Source organism: Alexandromys fortis, unplaced genomic scaffold, assembly GCF_014885135.2.
Source record: "Alexandromys fortis isolate MF-2015 unplaced genomic scaffold, M_Fortis_MF-2015_v1.1 scaffold_138, whole genome shotgun sequence".
NCBI classification, from domain to species: Eukaryota; Metazoa; Chordata; class Mammalia; order Rodentia; family Cricetidae; genus Alexandromys; species Alexandromys fortis.
This window is the reverse complement of record NW_026068034.1, coordinates 2655527-2674518: the sequence shown is the minus strand read 5'-3', so window position 1 is coordinate 2674518 and position 18992 is coordinate 2655527. Positions and strand designations below refer to the sequence as shown.

General features: G+C 45.0%; 1 protein-coding gene across 1 annotated transcript in view; it reads left to right on the top strand.

The window, feature by feature from the left end:
• The first annotated feature begins 5229 nt into the window (after positions 1–5229).
• Tacr1 (tachykinin receptor 1) overlaps positions 5230–18992 on the top strand; it is a 172896-nt gene continuing 159133 nt past the window's right edge. The window contains exon 1 of the mRNA XM_050164978.1: positions 5230–6290. Within this exon, the coding sequence (XP_050020935.1) occupies positions 5902–6290 (389 nt within the window). The 5' untranslated portion in view covers positions 5230–5901. The remainder of the gene's footprint in view (positions 6291–18992) is intronic.

The window sequence follows — 18992 nt, the reverse complement described above, 5'->3', positions numbered from 1 at the left end:
ACATGCTTTTTCTTTATTTTTACAATTTTCCGAATTTTTGTATTTTATAAGGTGCTGATACATAAGGACATTTCCATGCATGTACTTAATGTGTTTTGAGCATCATCCCCTATACCCTGACACTCTCCCCTTTCAGCTCCACCCACCCATTAGTCCCATTTACCGCTTAGACAGTTTTGCTTCTACTTCCATGCCATTTACTTTATTTTAAAGAGGACTTATCTTACTGATCTCATTCACTTTTAATAATACGAAATAAAATCCAAGGTGAACTATAACCTTAAGGTAAAAACAAAACTAAAAACCAGCATGACAACCCAGGAAACTACGGAAATAGCTAACATTTGGGGGACTTTTTCAAAAAAGAACTGGAAAGACCATACATTGTTAAAGCAAATATGACCACATAAAATCATTGAGGTTTTGTGGCACATATAAATTTAGGAGAAAAAATATTATTCCAAATGTTTCAAATATTACTGATATGTAAAGTATTTGTATCTAAAACACAAAGAATATTTAAGGAAAAAGTGGCCAAGGGACTAGAGAGTTGGCTAGACACTAAGGAGCACTGGCTGCTCTTCCAGAGGACCCAGGTTCAATTTCCAGCACCCACTTGGCAGCTCCCAGTTACAATCATCTGTAACTCTAATTCCATGGAATACAACTCCCTCTTCTGGGCACCAGGCTTAAATCCATACATAAACACAAGAATGGTGAACTAAAGAAATGGGTAGGAAGCAAACCAATGAGACAGAGATGGGGGACAGGAGCAGACACGTATAGAAGGGAACATCCAAATAGCTAAAAGCTCTAGTAATTGGGAAAATGTTTTCATAGTAGTGCTGTGACCACTAAAAAAGACTTTTAAAAAAACTAAAACAGCCTTTCAAACCTAATACTGGGCCTGCAGAGGTGGCTCTGTGGTTAAGAGCACAGACTGTACTTGAAGAAGATCTGAGTTCTGTCCCCAGCAGATCACCACAGGGGGCTCACAAACAGCTGTGACTCCTCCTCTGGAGGATCTGAGCCCTCTTCTGGCCTCTATAGGCATTGCTCTCCTGTGCACATACCTATAGACACATAAATATGATTAAAAATAAATTAATTCTTCTATTTTGACTTGAAGAAACAAATACTGGAGTAGATGTGGGTGGGTGGACAAGCTAAGAGGCAAGGTAATAGTGCTGTGGCCTTTGGGGAAGACAATCTGGCAGCTTGAACGCATGGAGTTGTAAGATCTCCCATGCTCATGGATCTGCAGGACTAATAGAGTAAAAAGGCCATCCTACCAAAGCAATCTACAGATTCAGTGCAATCCCCACCAAATTTCCATCATAATTCTTCACAGACCTTGAAAGAACAATACCCAACTTCATATAGAAAAACAAAAAAACACAGGATAGCTAAAACAATCCTGTACAATAAAAGAACTGGAGGTATCACCATCCCTTCCCTAACTTAAAGCTCCACTATAGAACTATAGTAGTAAAACATAAAACACACATAAAAACAGACAGGTTGATCAATGGAACCAAATCAAAGACCCAGAAATAAATCCTCACACCCATGGACACCTGATTTTTGGCAAAAGATAAAAAAAGCCAAAATTATACAATGGAAAAAAGAAAATACCTCCAACAAATGGTACTGGTCTACCAGTCTGCTACATGTCAGCATACAGAAGAATGTCAGTAAATCCATATCTATCACCCTGCACAAAACTCAAGTCCAAAACTCAAGACCTCAGCAGAAATCCAAGTACACTGAACATGATAGAATAGAAAATGGGGAATAGCCTTGAACACATTGTCACAGAAGACAACTTTCTGAATAGAACACCAACAGTGCAGACACTAAGATCAACAATTAATAAATGGGACCTCATGAAACTGAAAAGCCTCTGTAAGGCAAAGGACATTATCAAAAGGACAAAATGGCAGCCTAGAGAATGTGAAAAGATCTTCACCAACCCCACAACTGACAGAGGGCTAATATCCAAAATATATAAAGAACTCAAGAAACTAGCTATCAAAAAGACCAAATAAACTAATTTTAAAATGGGGTATGGATCTAAACAGAGAAACTTTGGGTCACATGTAAAAAAATTAATAAAAAACCAAAAACATAAATATATAGAGAGTTGTACATCAGTTCTACATATGTGCATAAACATCATATTATATAAATATGAATATGAATATTTTGTGTTCATTGTGTGAATATCACCAGTGCTACACATGGCCCAGCAGTTCCATTCAAAATTGATCACATAAGAAGAATCAACACTACCTAAGAATATAGTTCAATGCTGGAGTGCTTGCCTAACCTGTGCAAGGCCCTGGGTTCAATCTCTTGATCTGCATTTAAGCAAGAAGGACAGGAAAAGAGGAAAGAAGAGTGAAGGAAACCATCAGTGTGTGGCTTTGGAAACATAAGTGAAGAACATCTATTGTAACCTTGTCTTTTGTAAGGCTTATTTCTCATTATGTGTCTTTGTGTGTGCACGTGCATGACTATGCTGACAGAGGCCAGAAAACAGGGCTGGATCCCTGGAGCTGGAATTGCAGGCTGCTGTGAGCCCCCTGGGGTGCATGCTATGATCTGAACTCAGCAAGGGCACGGAATACTCTGAACCACTGAGTTACCCTCCAGTCCTGTAGCATAGTCCTCAGTGGCAGAAACTCAGAGGGAATTTTCATGAATAGAAAAATGAGCGTGTAAGCTAGACTGCACCTATAGCACAAAAATAATACTCAGCCATGGGAAAGAATGGGTTAATCCATACCTGCTGGCATGGGGTGTTTGGACAAGGTTTCAGACGAGGAAACTAGAATGTGGAACACAATGGAAATCCCCTGTTTGCATTCACCAGCAAGGGTATTATGTGTTTGTGTTTCTGGCTGTCTACAGAAAGCCTGCGCAAATAAGCAAGGATTTAGACTACTGTGTCAACGGGATTTACCTTGGGATGGATGACTGTCTTGTGTGTCAAGGAAGAACAGTGCAATGGGAACATGAGGAATAAGAAAGTAAAGTGGGAAAAAAATCAGCTCTCAGAGGAAAATTGCATTCTCAGGGTGTGCAGTCAGTCAAGGTGTGCAGTTAGGGTGTGTAGTCATCCCTGGGTGGAAAATGTGTTACTCAGAAGGAAACCCCAGAGAACATCCCTCCGTGTTCACAGTGTGAGTGACACCTGCCATTTGGGGATGAGGCTTTTTTTGGCGTTGTTATTCGCTAATTGTGACCAAACGTGAGTATGCTTGGATTTTCCCGGGAAAGATGTTGACTTCAGCACGTGGTAAGTACCTCTGGTTTAAATGGTCAGTACCACACAAGCCAGCCTCATGAAAGCAAGCCTTGAAGCTCGGGGAACGACTGTAGGTGTGATTTTAGATTTAAAAAAAAAAAAAAAAAAAAGTGTTCTCGGTGGACTTTAATCGAAGTGTCATGGATCATTTTGCAAAGCCTCTGGACCGTCTTCTCTGTCGCATCCCAGCCTCTACTAGTCCTAGTTCATCCCCAGGCTTCATCCCTGGGGCCTGAAACAATGCCTATTTTGCATAACCATTGCCTCTTTTCTTTACTGGACTGTAAGTGCTTGCTTTCTTCACCCGTCATTGCTCCTCTCCCCTCATCCTTCTCCTGTATCCCCCCCCAACCCCCACTCCCTCTCAGCAGTGAGAGATCTGAGGTGCAGAAGACAAGCCCCTCTCCTTCCACTCCTCTCAATCCGGGAGCAGTGCAGAGCTGTTCTCTGAAAGGTATCCCAAGAGTTTGCTCAGTGGGGCTTTGGGATTTTAGGGATGCCTGGGAGGCACCTGCGAACCGGAAGCTCCATTCCCGTAAGTGCTGAAATCTCATCTTCCAACAAAACCAGAGTTTAGTAGACCCCTTCCTCCCCGCACCAGAGGAAGCGATATTAGCCGGGCTGAAGCCAGGGCAATAAATTACTTAGCTTCAAAGCACCTCGTGTGCGACACAGTGCGCGGGTTTGCTAGACTAGTGCGTAAAGGCGTCTCTCCTGGTGCCAGGAGGGACGCCACCCATAGCAACCGACCGGTGCGCCCCACCCCCGCAGGCATCTCGCAGATCCTAGAACCGCAGTGCTGGAGGGGACCCGCTGGGGGAAAGCTAGGTTCCCCTGGAGCCTTGCCAAGGACGAGCTGCCAGAAACACACTCCTGAGCTCGACCCATTTAGGCTTCTTCAAAAGGGCTGATGTTGCCCTGGATGCTTCCCCATCTGCTCCCTGTCCAGCCACCAGCTTGGCCCGTTGAAACCACCTTGGATGCCAGGCAGAATGAGGAGAAAAGGCAGGTAGAAACTTGCAGTTCAGGCCGGGTGCAAAACTGGGAAGGGGGACCTGATGAAGACCCTTCTCATGCCTATCCGGTTCTACCTAGCCTCAGAAGCCGGACAGACGCAGAGAAAGAGGCTGCGAGGTTGGCGAGGTCGTGCTATTCCGCAAAGGGTGCTGGCCAAGAGCCCAGAATTGTCAGTCCGGGCGACTGGCCACTGGGCTTCTGCCTGGCTCTTACACTCACCGAGCTTCACAGAGAGCTGCGCATAGTCCCCAGTGTCTGCAGCTGAAAGGATAGTCGCAGGGCTCCGTTGGAAAGCACAGACTAGCTGCTCCTAGGGAAGGACCAAGTCACCAAAAGTGACTGGGGAAAATATCCCAAATGCTTAGAGCCCAAACACTGCTTCCGGGACTGGGGAGCGGGAAAAGAAATTAGTCCACTAGGGAACAGAGCAAGGTATCTGGTGGTTTCCTTAACATAAGGAAAGTTATCTTCCGGACTTCTGAAGCAGGGTGTGGTCACCTGTCACTCCGTGGTAGCACCTAGGGCGCAGCAGGACGACTCTCCAACCCCACATTCGCCCGACTCCCACCGAGACAGTCTAGCGTCTTTGTAGAGGTTGTTGCGGGGCACCAGGGCTGTTAACTTTGGGGCACCGGAGACAGAGTTAGCTGTCCTCCACTTCAGCTGTTTCCAAAAACCTTCCTTTTCAGCTAGCATCCCTGGTACAACCGTGATTCCAGCCGAGGACCCTATCTGGGTCTTCTCCCAGGCCACCTTATCGCCCCCTCGCGGAGTTCGTCTCGCCTGCAGAACGCCCACGGCAGGTCACGAGCAGCAGAAGGCGTGGTGGTTGCGGTGGTGGAGTGACACAGCTGCCAACAGCTGGCGCAGCTGCTGCGCTGCGCTCCGGGACCAGGGAGTACGCAGCTCAGGTACAACCCCTTCCCAGTGACGTCTCTGCAGCGGGTTATAAAAGCCTAGTGCGCAGCCTGCCAAGGTTCTGCTAACTCCTGAGCTCAGAAGGACCCGCGCCAAGACCGAAAAGCTGCGGGTGGCAGCAGAGGAGAAGGCTTCAGGGAAGCAAAGCAAAGGGGATCTCACCAGCTGGATGCTGACTCCAGAATCCGGCCAGAGGATCAGAACTTTTGTGAGCAGAGCTGAGAGCGGCCCTCCTCCCCCCTCAAGCCCTCACGCAGCACCCAGCTTTGCCTTTCCCGCCGCGCACATGTTAGTGGGAGTTGCTAGCAGCAGCAGGTGCACAAAGGCGGGGTTGTCCTGCGGTCTAGAACTGTGAGGAATACAAGCGCTGTACCGCAAACAAGAGCCTAGAGTGAAAGTGGAGGAATTCGGAGAGAACCAGAACCACGCAAAGATCATACATAGGAGAAATGTTGCTCCTGTGAGCAAGCCTCCAGCTAACGAAGGACTGAGTTCTGCCCAGGAAACTTCCCACCTTCTGTGTGGCAGGATCTGAAGCCTCAGGAGTCCGCAATAAGATTCTGCAGCAAAGAGGTGTGTGTGTGTGTGTGTGTGTGTGTGTGTGTGTGTGTGTGTGTGCCTGCAAAGAAGCCAGGACTTTGTTGCTTTGCCCCAAAATGGATAACGTCCTTTCTGTGGACTCAGACCTCTTCCCCAACATCTCCACCAACACTTCTGAGTCCAACCAGTTCGTGCAGCCTGCCTGGCAAATTGTCCTTTGGGCAGTTGCCTACACGGTCATCGTGGTGACCTCCGTGGTGGGCAACGTGGTGGTGATGTGGATCATCTTGGCTCACAAGAGAATGAGGACAGTGACCAATTATTTCCTGGTGAACCTGGCCTTTGCCGAGGCGTCCATGGCTGCTTTCAACACAGTGGTGAACTTCACCTACGCGGTCCACAATGAGTGGTACTACGGTCTCTTCTACTGCAAGTTCCACAACTTCTTTCCCATCGCTGCGGTCTTCGCCAGCATCTACTCCATGACTGCTGTGGCCTTCGACAGGTGAGTCTGTGATACTGAGAAAGCTCCAGAGTACTGCGACTCGGCTAAGGAGGTCTGGTACTGGAAGACCTGTGGCCTGAGAGCCAGACTGTGCATCCATGCCCCGGGGCTCTGCCTGCCTGCTAGGTCCCTCTGATCTTAGGAGCCCATCTTTCTTTCTCACCCTTTTCTCCCACTCCTCTCTAGCCTCTCTTCCTTCCAATTCAATAATTTCATTTCCTTTACTTAGCATCCCTTTCTGCACCCCCCCACCACCCCAGTCTCTGTAACTCCTGTCTTACTCTTTCCCATACATTCTGCCTCTCCTCTCTCCTTTTACTTTAGTGCCTGCGCATGGGATATCAAGGGTTTGGCCAGAGACCTAGGCCCTGCCCAGGGCTCCCTGAACTCCTCTGGATCCGTCACTCTGTGTTACACCCTATTGTGGCTTTGTATTTTAAGTATATCTCAGCAAACTCCTCGCTTTTTTTTCTCACCTTTTCCTGAAAATTCGGGAACTTTCCATTCCCACTTCGACTCTCCAGTGTTAAATGAGAGTGAAAACCATTTGACCACAATCTTGAAACCCTTCAGGTTCTTATTTAGCCTCCTGGTGCTGCTAGGAGCCTCCTACTCAGGATGGAGAAGCACGTTCCTTTCCAGGGCTTCCCCAGGCAGGGATCCAAGCTTGCCCAGGGGGGATTCTCAATTTCTTTTTCTGTGAAAGGTCAATGTTTTTTAGCCTGTGCATTCACAGAAAAATGTACTTGTTAGAAATAATAGAAAATTAGTCTCCTCCAACCCTCAGATTAAGGTTTCAGAAGCCTGTTGAAATTGCAGAGGTTGGGCTCTCACAAACACACAGAGGCTGGCTCTCTGGAATGAATGGCTCACCAGGTGTCATGAGGGAAAATTGGTGACCACAGCACAGATGTATTGGTATTGACTTTTCCCTGGGGGTCCCAGGTCTTTCATGCATGGTTTATATGAAGAAGGCTACCCCGCGTTTCCTGAGATGTAAAAGTGTGTTTAACAATTGCCACAGGGACCTGAAGGTGGATTGTTTTGCCATTACTGCTGAGATAAATGAATGTGAGACACCCGAGGAAAGTAGTAGATTAAAAACATTAAGGAAGAACATCCCAAATTACAGCCCTCTTTCATACGAAGACCACGCGTGCGTGATTTGTAGTTTGCTGTCTGTGGCGAGTGAATACTTTCAGAAACCAAGAAACTCGTCGCTCTCGTCTTGGCAATGGCGCCCAGTTGGTGTTTAGGACTCGTCATGGTGTGTCCTAGAGAAAACATGTTGTGTGAGTCGGTGTGTGTTTTAAATGTGGGATGTAAATTAATTGTTCAAAGGGCTAGCGAAAGGAACTATTTTACAAGCGTGTCCTTTGGACGGTGGGTGCCAGCTTTCAGATACTGATTCTGCTGGAGTGAGGTGTGCCTGTACACATTTCTGTGCTGGCATATCATTTAACTCATAGGAGCTTCCTTAAACTGAAAAATAAGCCCCAGCATGGTGTGTAGCTAGATATATTAGTACAGTGAAACACGGCATTCCTAGTCCATACACGCATGATCTCTCAGCATTCTGTGAATTAGAACTGAGTTGATGTGTGTGTGTGTGTGTGTGTGTGTGTGTGTGTGTGTGTGTGTGTTTTCACTGCAATGGGGACTTGCCTGAGCTTCAGGGACACCTGCCAGTTGGTGTGAGCCCAAGTGCTTGGCAGCTGGGCTCTCCCTCTGATCTGCACAGGAATGCGTTCCACAACCTGCCTTTTCTAGGGGATTTAGGAGATTAAAGCAGGGACTTAGAGTTAGGGTCTTCACAATGGATTGTTGCGGGGAGCTGGGTTCCAGGCCCACTGGTGTCTGTCTTTACAAATCATGCCAGGACCTTAGCACAGTGGGACACCTGCCCAGTGCCTCAGAGGATCTCAGACGCCAGAGCACAAGAAAGGCCAGGTGTGCACTCTGTGCAGATGTGGCTCAGGTGTGCTAACAGGTACATGCTCCAGGTTAGACTTCAAATGAGAGTTAGGGCCCAGGTTCGTGGCCCACTCGTGTCCCCCAAGGACACATTCCTGTCCATGCTCAGCTTCAGCAGCATTCTGGGAGTTCATTCCCTCAAGCCGCTGAAGAAGGCGTCTTTTGCATGCATGCCGGTTCATTCTCTCCCCAAAACACTGTGGAAAGAAAGGGGTAGTGAGCTGTCTCTGAGGGAGTGCTCACTCCTCCCACCAACATGGATATGCAGTTATGAGAAATGCTTACAAAAGATGCTAAATATTTTAGTGTCCTTTGAATTATTAACAGACAACCTCTGAACCAAATCTTTGAAAATGACAGCATGTTTTTTTTCTGACCATAAAATTAAACCTTATTTATTGCAGAAGGTTTTGAAAATAGAAAGAGCATAAACAGAAAAAAAATTCAAACTTTTACCTCACCATCCCAAAGACCACCTGTTAACATTTGAAACTCTAGTTTATGAGCATTAACTACCGCACGGAGGCCACGTTCATGGAGGCCGCGTTCATGGAGGCCACGTTCGTGGAGGCCATGTTCATGGAGGCCGCATTCATGGAGGTCATGTTCATGGAGGCCACATTCTGCGTTTCTGTAGCCACGTTTCCCATTGATAGTGATGGGAAACTAACAACTTATCCTCTCCTGGCAGGAGATTCTAATTAAACTCAGTAGGTCACATACAAAAAGAAGACAGAGTAGACGCAGAACTGAGAAGAAGGTTCCTAGGAGAGGAAGGGAGATGAGAGAGGATGATGTGGGTAAACATGACTAAAATTCACTTTATAAATGCATGAAGCTGTCAAACAATAAAAATATATTATCTTCAGAAATATACTTAATGTCTTTTTTTTTTAGAGACAGGGTTTCTCTGTGGCTTTGGAGCCTGTCCTGGAACTAGTTCTTATAGACCAGGCTGGTCTCTAACTCACAGAGATTCGCCTGCCTCTGCCTCCCAAGTGCTAGGATTAAAGGCGTGTGCCACCACCGCCCGGCCTACTTAATGTCTTCATAGTACTGACTGTGTTATTTCCCTTTCCCTCTGTCATGGAGGTAAGCAATCTTACGTATTTTGTCATCATACTAATGCTCTCATGAACATTTCCATACCATAATTTTGCTTTATATTTTCTAAACTAGAAAAGGTTCCCAGAAGCACAATTACAGGGTCAAATGAACCATGAGATAAAAAGTTGCTCCTTTTTATTTTAAAGGATGATAAACTCTGGACAGAATAGAGAGTACTTTGTTCTAGCTGGTTCGTTTGACTCTCAATAGCACAAAATAGAAGGTTTGGGAGCTTTGCTACCTGTTGGTTGAACAGACACACAAATGGATAATTAAAACACCCCTAGAAGAATATTTGGGAAGATATGCAAGAGTGTGAAGAAAATATAAGTAGAACCTTAAGATCTCGCTGCTGAGAATTAGTCAGCTAAAAACCCCGCCATGCTGGCTTGTGGCTACTTTTCTGTCTGTGATGTGCACCTCCATTTACGTGTTAAGGAGTAAATTTTGGGTCATAACAAAACCCGTCAATAGCTGACTTTTTGGTTTTCTTGATTTTCTTTTCCAAGGCTTCTCATACTGTTGTTGTCTGATATTATAGCATGGATATATTCCACATCATAAAATATTTTTAAAACTAAGGTGCCTAGCATGTCGCTCAGTGGTAAAACTCTTACCTAGCACACATAGAATCCGGGTTCCATCCCTAGGACCATAGAAAAGCAGTTCTTAGAAGATGCATTTCATATGTGACTACCATCGTCTTCATTATGATAAGTAGCTTTGAAATGTAATAGTTTACACATAAATGTTTTGTCCTTACTTATTGTAGGGCGTGTGTGTTTGCCCTGGCATGTATGTGGAGGTCAGAGGACAACCTGCAGAGATCTGGTTCTCTCCTTCTATCACATGGGCCCCAGAGATAAAACTCAGACTTGATAAGCAAGAGCCTCCACCAAACGAACCATCTTGAAGGCCCTAGACATAAATCTCGGTAAACGTCTCTCTTTTCCGAGAACAAACTCCTTGAAGTGGTTTGGTTAGGCTATCTTTCTAAAATTTGACAAATTTCTTTTTAGGACCAAAATATATGAAGAGAAATAAACCTTCAGTTGCAGACTGCAGCGTTAATTCAAGATTCCCTGCCGTCGTCCGTTCTGTAAATGGAGGTGGGGGAGGTCTCTCTTCTAGAAGAAGTAGCATTTTTAGAAAGATTTATCTGGTTTTGTTTTATGCACATGAATTTTTGCCTGTGTGTATGTTTGTGTGTCACCTGAGTACCTGGTGCCGAGGGGCTCAAAAGAGGGAATAGGATCCCCTGAAACTGAAATGACACATGATTGTGAGCTACCGAGTGGGTGCTGAGAACTAAACCCAGGTCCTCTCGAGAAGAGCAAGGAGTGCTCTTAACCGCTGAGCCCTCTCTCCAGCACCAAACACCCATTTTATGAAGGCAGTGGTTAGGTTTCTGAGGCCAGCAAAGCTAAGTGAGTTCAGCTCTTTCTCCAGCTAAGCTTCAAGGAGTTTTTCCTGTGTGGCACTTAAAATGTAAACATCATGTTAGCTACAAAAGGTACAGATGTGCCTGTGTGCTGCTTCCTGGTTTTCCAAAGTGGGGGCTGCTGAGAGGTGGGTCCCAGCTTACAGGGGCTGGGGATGATGAGCATCTTCTCAGTGGACTCCGAGGAGTAAGCCGGCAGCTGGACCCCAGTGCATAAGGCTAACAGGGAGGCAAACCAGGCTCACAGCAGCATGAGACTGGGAGGAGCAGTGGTTTCTCTTCCTGGAAGAGTCTGGAGTGATTTCAGTGAGATTAGAGGTAAGCACTGGTTTCTGTTCAGACTGTTCTGGACTGTTGTGTTTTGAGTAAAACTAAAGGGCCGAATGGGATTACCTCTAGACAATAGAAGATAAGAAATAGAGTAGTCCCGGGGCAAAAGCTAGAGACTAAAGGACAAAGGTGAACGGACTCTCTGGATAACTAGTAGAACCTAAAACAAAGCCGTGAACAGTAACGGCATCCCTCCCGCTGTGTCCAGGCCACACCTAGCTTCCAGGTCTCTACTGGACCTCAGTCTACTCTGAAACTTACTTTACTGGCTAGACCCAGATGCTATTGTCCCTGTCAAAGCAGTCTGGTTAGTCCTTTGTCTCTCTACCTAGAGGTAGGTCTCAGACTCCAGGATCTTTTGCACTCACATGGACCAGGACACTCATGAGACCTAGCAGACCGTGTGGACCTAGACTCCCACCACCATGGCCCAATCTTTGCAAATCAGGAGCCTGTGATGTCCCGTGGTTATGAGTCGACTCTGAGTTTGTTACATTAAGGCACTGAGGCCTCAGGACTTTCTCGTAAAAGGTTCAGTGCTGCTGGGCAGTGGTGACACATGGCTTTAATCCCAGCACTCAGGGAAGCAGAAGCCAGCCTTTTCTACAGAACAAGTTCCAGGATGGCCAAGGCTACACAGAGAAACCCTGCTGTTAAGAAAAAAAAAAAAGGTTTGATGCTTACCTCCTTCCGGGAGCAGTCCCTGTTACATGTTACACTCTGTCACACTCTGTCACCTGTTCTCCCAACTTCCGGGAATCTCTAGTGTTGTGATGGTACTTTGGGCTGCTGACTGTTTCTTAGTTGGCAGAAATGTAAGTCACACTTGGGAAGAGAGAGTGCTTTTCTCATGCAAAAGCATACAGTAGGAGTGTAAGACAGACATTGCTACTGCTACTATTGGTTTGGAAAGTGCTGAGGAGCTTCACAAGGGAGAAAATCCTTGGACTTAGACATTAAGTGGAAAGACTCGAAACCAGGTCAAGGTGGTCCATCCTAAGACAGGCATTTTTATCTTCTCTTGAAGAATTTGTGCTCTGCATTGGGCGAGTAAATCTCTCTTAGAGGCAACTATGATATAAACACTGGGCAATGTGGCTCACGAAGGTTACAGGGGTGAATTTTTACAAGAGGGAGCAGGGGAAAGTGCACAGTCGGCAGAGACGATAATCAGGGAAGACTGCGTACAGTGGAGACACCGTCTCAGAAAGGGGTTATTAGCGCATATATGTACACATTTATAAAGGTGGGTACTAGGTAGGAGAAATCGCATGACAAAGGCAGTGAGCTCAAACAGATTTGTTGGAGGATGACAAATTAAATGAATGAATAGATTTATATTCGAATATAAATGTGGAGTGGGTGACTGGAAGGGTCAGCAACAGGCAAATGAGTCCAGTCCACTTTGGATTTGAAGTGAAGGCACATTGATTAGCTGGAAGTGCCTGATAAGCAAGTTGAGACATGGGCTAGAAAACAAGTCAGGGATCAGATCACGGATGGGGGGTTTTCTGCACATGGAGATGGTAAACGTTTGGTTGCATAGAAGTAGAAATCCCCTCTTCTGCTTAGATGTGTTTCTCCTGAGAAAGGCTTGAGAGTCGCAGGAATGTCCTACAAGGCACAAGAAGGAGAACAGAGAGGTAGAAGAGACGTCAGGACAAAGGTTAGCAAAGCGACCTGAGTTGGATTGTGTTCATTCAAGTCAGGGGCATAGAGAACATCGGACTTTGTAGTTAGAGGGACCTGCAGAGAGACAACATCTACAGACAACAGTGGACAGGGCGGCAGCATGAGGAAAGAACGAGCGCCTTCTCAGTTATCTGCCCGCTGTGCCAGACACTGGAGCACTAAACTCAGCTTTGGCCTCCAGATGCTGAGGCACTATGACCTTGGTGTCTTTGCCCATCTTCACTCAGTCTTCAGGGATCCACAGAGATGCAAATAGAGAATCTGGTGCAACCAATATTGCACTGGAGATGGGGGAGGGGGTTAAAAACAAAGACTTCCATTGGGAATGTGGGAAAAGTTTGCTGGTTCCAAGAGAAGAAGGGGGAAGGAGGAGGGAAAGGGAGCAAATGAGTGGGCTGCAGAGAAAAGAACATGTAGCCTTGTATTTTAATTAAGTTCAAGGATGCTAGATTGGAAATGCTTATAATGATTTATTAATATCTGTTACTTGGAAATTAGGCAGATTTCATGTTAACAAAATTAATAATGATGTCTTGTTTCTGTACGCTTTCCAATTCGTTGTCTCATCCAATCTTCGTGCCGCCAGTAGGATTCCTTGCCTACCTTGCTAAGTCAATTAGATGCAACACCTTTTACCATGGTCTATCAGCTCTCCATCGTCTCAGAGCCTGAAGACCATGGACATTGCTCCTGTGTGCCTACACATGGCACAAGCCCACACATGAATGCTCATGGTGGGTGTTAGATGATGGCTAAGGAAAGCTGCCATTGAAAGTAGGGACTGTAAGGCTTCTTTCTCCAAATACCAGATGCATTCAATGCTTCAGATGCCCCTTCACAACTTTCTACCTCCAAACAAATTCAACCTCATAGCGTCTTAGACAGGTCAGCGCCAGAGCTTCAAACACATCTTAAGTCTTTTCTTCTATTTGTCACTGTTTGTTAATTTGCTCTACTTGGTTGTCACATCATTATAAAACCTTCCCCGGTGTTTAACTGCAGTTACACATCTGGGTTGAAGTAGCTTCAACTGGTCTACTGTCTCTTCTCTAAGTCAGCCTTTCCAGTATATCCCTCCAGGTCTTCCTGATCTTTAGTTCACTCACTGCCCATGACTTTTTCATCTTTCCATTTTTGTTATTCTCATTTGTTGATGGGATGCTTAGAAGATGATCCGAATGATGCATCCATCCTGTCAGCATGACTCTGTCCAATACCATGTGCTGTAGAACTCAAATCCTTAGCTCAGAACACTTCTACTTAGAAGCTGACTCTGTCCTGTTGGTCTAAATGAGATGTCATTAAGCTGGGCAGTGGTGGCACATGCCTTTAATCCCAGCACTCGGGAGGCAGAGGCAGGCAGATCTCTGTGAGTTCGAGGCCAGCCTGGTCTACAAGAGCTAGTTCCAGGACAGAAACCAAAAGCTACAGAGAAAGCCTGTCTCGAAAATCAAAAAAAAAAAAAAAAAGAAAGAAAGAAAGAAAGAAAGAAAGAAAGAAAGAAAGGAAGGAAGGAAGAAAGAAAGAGATGACATTACCTATTCTTATCCAATAGCAATGTAACTGTCTATGAGGTGTTAGTTTCTACCCCTCCTCCCTGCCCACTAGACCACAAGCTCCATGAAAACAAGGATGCTCTATGTGGTTCCTGTTTCCAGCACCTGCACAGTACCTGGCACAAAGTAAGAATTCATTATACTGTGTTCAATAGAGACCAACTGAGTGTGCCTCCCTGGTACACACTGGAAGATCTGAAAACTGATTTTGGTGTATGAGTCATACATCCTAAACCATGTATAAAATGTTCAATGTTGAAACAAAAGAAAAACATTGCTAAATGTCTGCTTTGTAGAGCTGTCTGGCAGCAGAGAACACTCTTCATTAAAGCTCTCCATTCTAAAATACCTACAAGTTGTAATTCACACCTATCTCTTCCTCATACCACTTGGCAATCCCTATGGGGTCTTCGTTATCCCATGATGGCCCTAATACACACTGTTACCCCAGGAGTAGATCTGTAGTTGGAAGATGTGTTGATCACTACCACCACATCCCCAGTCTCTCCAGGCATAGTGGGATTTCATGGATAATTATCATCACTAGTCTATTATCAAACTAGTGGTATTTCCTCCAGTTCCACTTTTCTCATCCTTTTGAGTCAATATCTAAAGAAACTACCTTCTATCCATCCCTCTAAGTCCTGTCCACATCAACTAAGTGCCTAGTCCAGGGCTGGTGATGTGGTTTTATAGTGTGACCTAAATGCATTGTACTCAGACACAGGAAAATTCCAGCATACAATGGCCTATGTATACTCTGGGTTGGGAGACAGAGTGCATGACCCTCTCATGCCCCATAGGAAAGGCTGCAATTGTACTTCAGTGGGAGAGATAGCAGGAGAGTCTCTGAGGAGGGACCTCAGAAAATGGAGAGGACTTCAACTGTGACATCAAGATCTCAGCTTTGGTATAAGTTTCCTGTAACACATGAACTGCTTAAAGAATTGTATCGATGATGGGGAGTTGGCTTGGTTGCTAAGGTTGGTCTTGCAAGCATCAGGACCAGGTTTGATTCTCAGAACCCATACTTTTAGAAGAGGCAGCTGAGATCAGGGTGAAAGGCTCAGACAACAGGTTCCAGCACGGGTTCTACCATGTTCTAGCTATGCAGACATCATCAAGACACTCAATGTAGTTGAACTTTATTGTCTGACAAAATGCATTCAATAAAACTAAGCTCATGCTGGAGAGATGATGGCTCAGCAGTTAAGAGAACTTGCTGCTCTTCCAGAGGACCAGAGCTCAGTTTCCAGCAACCAGCGAGCGACTCACAACCATCTGTAATTCCAGCTCCAGGGAATCTGACATGCTCTTCTGACCTCCATGGCTATGGTACTCACACACAAACTCATACACAGACATGTACACACAGAGAAATATAAAAAAATGATTAAAAGAATCTTTAAAAATCTAACCTCATAGGGTATTGTCACAAACAGAGAGCGAAAGGTATGAAAAATGTTTCTGATCATTGACTGACACCTGGTAAGAACGCATTAGTGGTAATGGGGATCCTGATCTCTAATAAACCCTGACTTATCCTGTATCCATTAGACACCCCCATTTCTGTCTCAGCCTCCCCTTGGCTTCCGTGCACACTAGGTATAATAACACCAAGGCGAAGCATCTTTCCTCGATGAGATTACAGTTTGAGGTCAGCCTGATTGAGCCGCCCATCTCTGGCTAAATGCGCTTCAGCTCCGCTGCCACCCATGGGGAGGTACACACTAGAAGTCCGTCATTTACATAATTACAGCTCGTGCTGCAGAGAGACTAAAAGCTTTCCTCCCTGCCATGCATTAACCTAGCGTGTTCAACCTTCCGACACTGTAAAATGACATTGTCATCTGCCGGATTCATGTTTAAGAACCGCCAAATAGAGCTTTTTCAAAAAAAAAAAAAATCCTAAGGTTTGAAGTAAGTTTACTGTTCTGTGTTGGGCCCACAGTCATAGCTATCAATGGACGAGCCAAGTCTGGAGGCTGCAGGTGGGACGTACCTCCTGTACCTCCTGCCGATCCCTAATGTCCCCCAGCACCACCTTCTCAAGGGCAGTGCGTTTTGTTCCTTGTGTGGATGCTTGCTGCTGCGAGGAGTTTTCGTTGACATCTTACTCAGCACTGCAGTGTTCTTTGGCCTGAGCACATCCTACTCCAGGGCAATTTGTGTGTTAACATTAAGCTTCCCTTTCTCTTGACCTTTGACTAAAGCTCAATGAGCTCTTAAATGTGAGGCAGGACCCCACCCCAAGCATCTCAACACCTTTTCCAAGCTCATCAAGGGTTTTTTACATATCCTCAGATAGTGGCAGCTCTTTTGAATTTAGCAAATCAAAATGCAATCTTTAAAATCTAAGCACCACTTATAAGCTTGACTAATTAAGTTCTTCCTAAACATTCCAAACTATAATCACAAATTTAATACATCTGGTTTTTCTTAAAACCATCAGACTCCTAACAGGAGGATTTATAAGTATTTGGGACAAAATTCCTCTCAGGACTTAGCATAGGTCTTCCAAGCCAAATACCTTAAAACTCCCCCCAGGTAGCATTCTCTTAAAGCTTAGGAATTAAACTTACAAATTCAGCAAGCGTGCATCTAAATATCAAATACAAAATACATTTGTTAATCCTCCTGAACATGGCAATTAAAATTACAAATCTCATAAGTAAAATGTTCCGATGTTAGGTTCTCTTTTCTACAAATTCAAAGAAAATCACTCACAGAGCAACTTCCGACCACCACAAAACTCACTTCCCTAAGCACATGTTACTTACACAACATTGCTATTTCTTTGCTGTCTGTTTCATTTGTGTGTGCATATGTGTGTGTGCTTTTGTGTGCACATGTGCACCTGTAGACACTGGATATGCCTTCCTCAGCTGCTGCCTATCTTATCTTTTTAAGACAGTGTCTCACCTTGAACCTGGATCTCAGCAATTCAGCAAGATTGGCTTGCCAATGAGTTCCAGAGAGCCACAGCCCTGGACTGAGATTTCATTTATGCCACCTTGCCCAGTTCTGTATGTGGGCATCTTAACTTAGGTCATTGCCTTTGTCCAGCAAGCCCTTTACTGACTGAACCACATCCACAGCCCCTCTGTTTCCTATTTAATGCCTTCCAGCTTCCCAAGTCATCCTCTGTAGGCGCCATCTGGGGTCCTAAAATCAGGGACTGAGCCAGAGGTCTGAATCTGAGGATTCCACATGGAGGTCTTGCTGAGATGCACCCCAGATCTGAGCCCCTTTCTCAACAGATGTCTGCTTACTCAGTACCCGTAGGGCTGCCTACATTTTTGTACTAGAATTATTTCGAAATTAATTAAGAGAAACCATGTCCTCTATTCCCTTGGATACCTTCAACTTTTACTCTTTGCCAATTTTTTACATTTTTATCATCTAACTTTCAAAAATGGATGGGATCACGTAAAATCTCAGCCTACTCACCCCAGGTTTACATGCTTTCCTCTTCTTTCCCTTCCTCCTTCTCTTATTTTATCTTATAGGGACCAAGTCCTTCTCTGTTGTCACTAATGGCATGCTTCTGGTTCCCCAATGTGGAGTTCCAAGTTGAGGGGCTGCATCTGATGATGAGTTTTTTGTCAACAGAGTTCAGAGATATTGCAAGGTGTGTCATGGACAAAACTGATAGCATTAACATGCATACATGCAGGCATGCATACTTACATATATACATATATGTGTATAAAAATAATGTATATTCTCTTTACATACATGTATATGTATATGACCCCTTTATCTATGCGGACAGGCTGCTCTCCAGCTAGTCTAACAATGGCTGTCTACCAATGTAAAGTCCAAGAATCCTGTGGTTGTTCAGTCCATAAGGCTGGATGTCTCAGCTGATCTTCAGTGTACACCAGAATCCTGAAGAAGTGGGTTCTAATGCCAGTGACGGAATGGACTTGCCAGCAAGAGCAAGAACAAGCAAGCAACGAGCTAAAACTTCCTTCTTCCTTGACCTTTAGATAGGCTGCCAGCAGAAGGTGTGGCCCAAATTTAAGGTGGCTCTTTCTACCTCAAAAGACCCAGATTAGGGTGGGCCTTCCACTTTAAATAATTTAATTAAGAAAAATCCCCACATAGGTGTATCTAGTCACTGGGATTTTTGTTATTTCAATATGTAGTCAAGTTGAAAACCAAGAATAACTATAACTAACACACAGTGTGTACATGTACATGTATGTATATACACATATGTACTGTGTCATGATTATCCTTGGTATAGATGTACATACATATATACACATATACATATATATACATATGTATACTGATTGAAATATGTATTTCTCCCTATATATTTCATGTGTGTGTATGTATCTATTCCAACTAGAACTGAATCATGGAAGCTATGGCATACCTCTATAAATAAGGAAAACCCTAGACACTGTTGTGCACTTGCTGTCCCAGCACTGGGGAGGCAGCATCAGGTGGATCCCTAGGGCTTCCTAGCTAGTCATGGTAGGCTACTTGTCTAGCTCCAGACAAGAGAGAGACCCCGTCAAGGTAGGTAGCACCTGAAGAACAACAGCCAAGGTTGTCCTCTCGTCTCAAAGCACACACACCTACACCCAC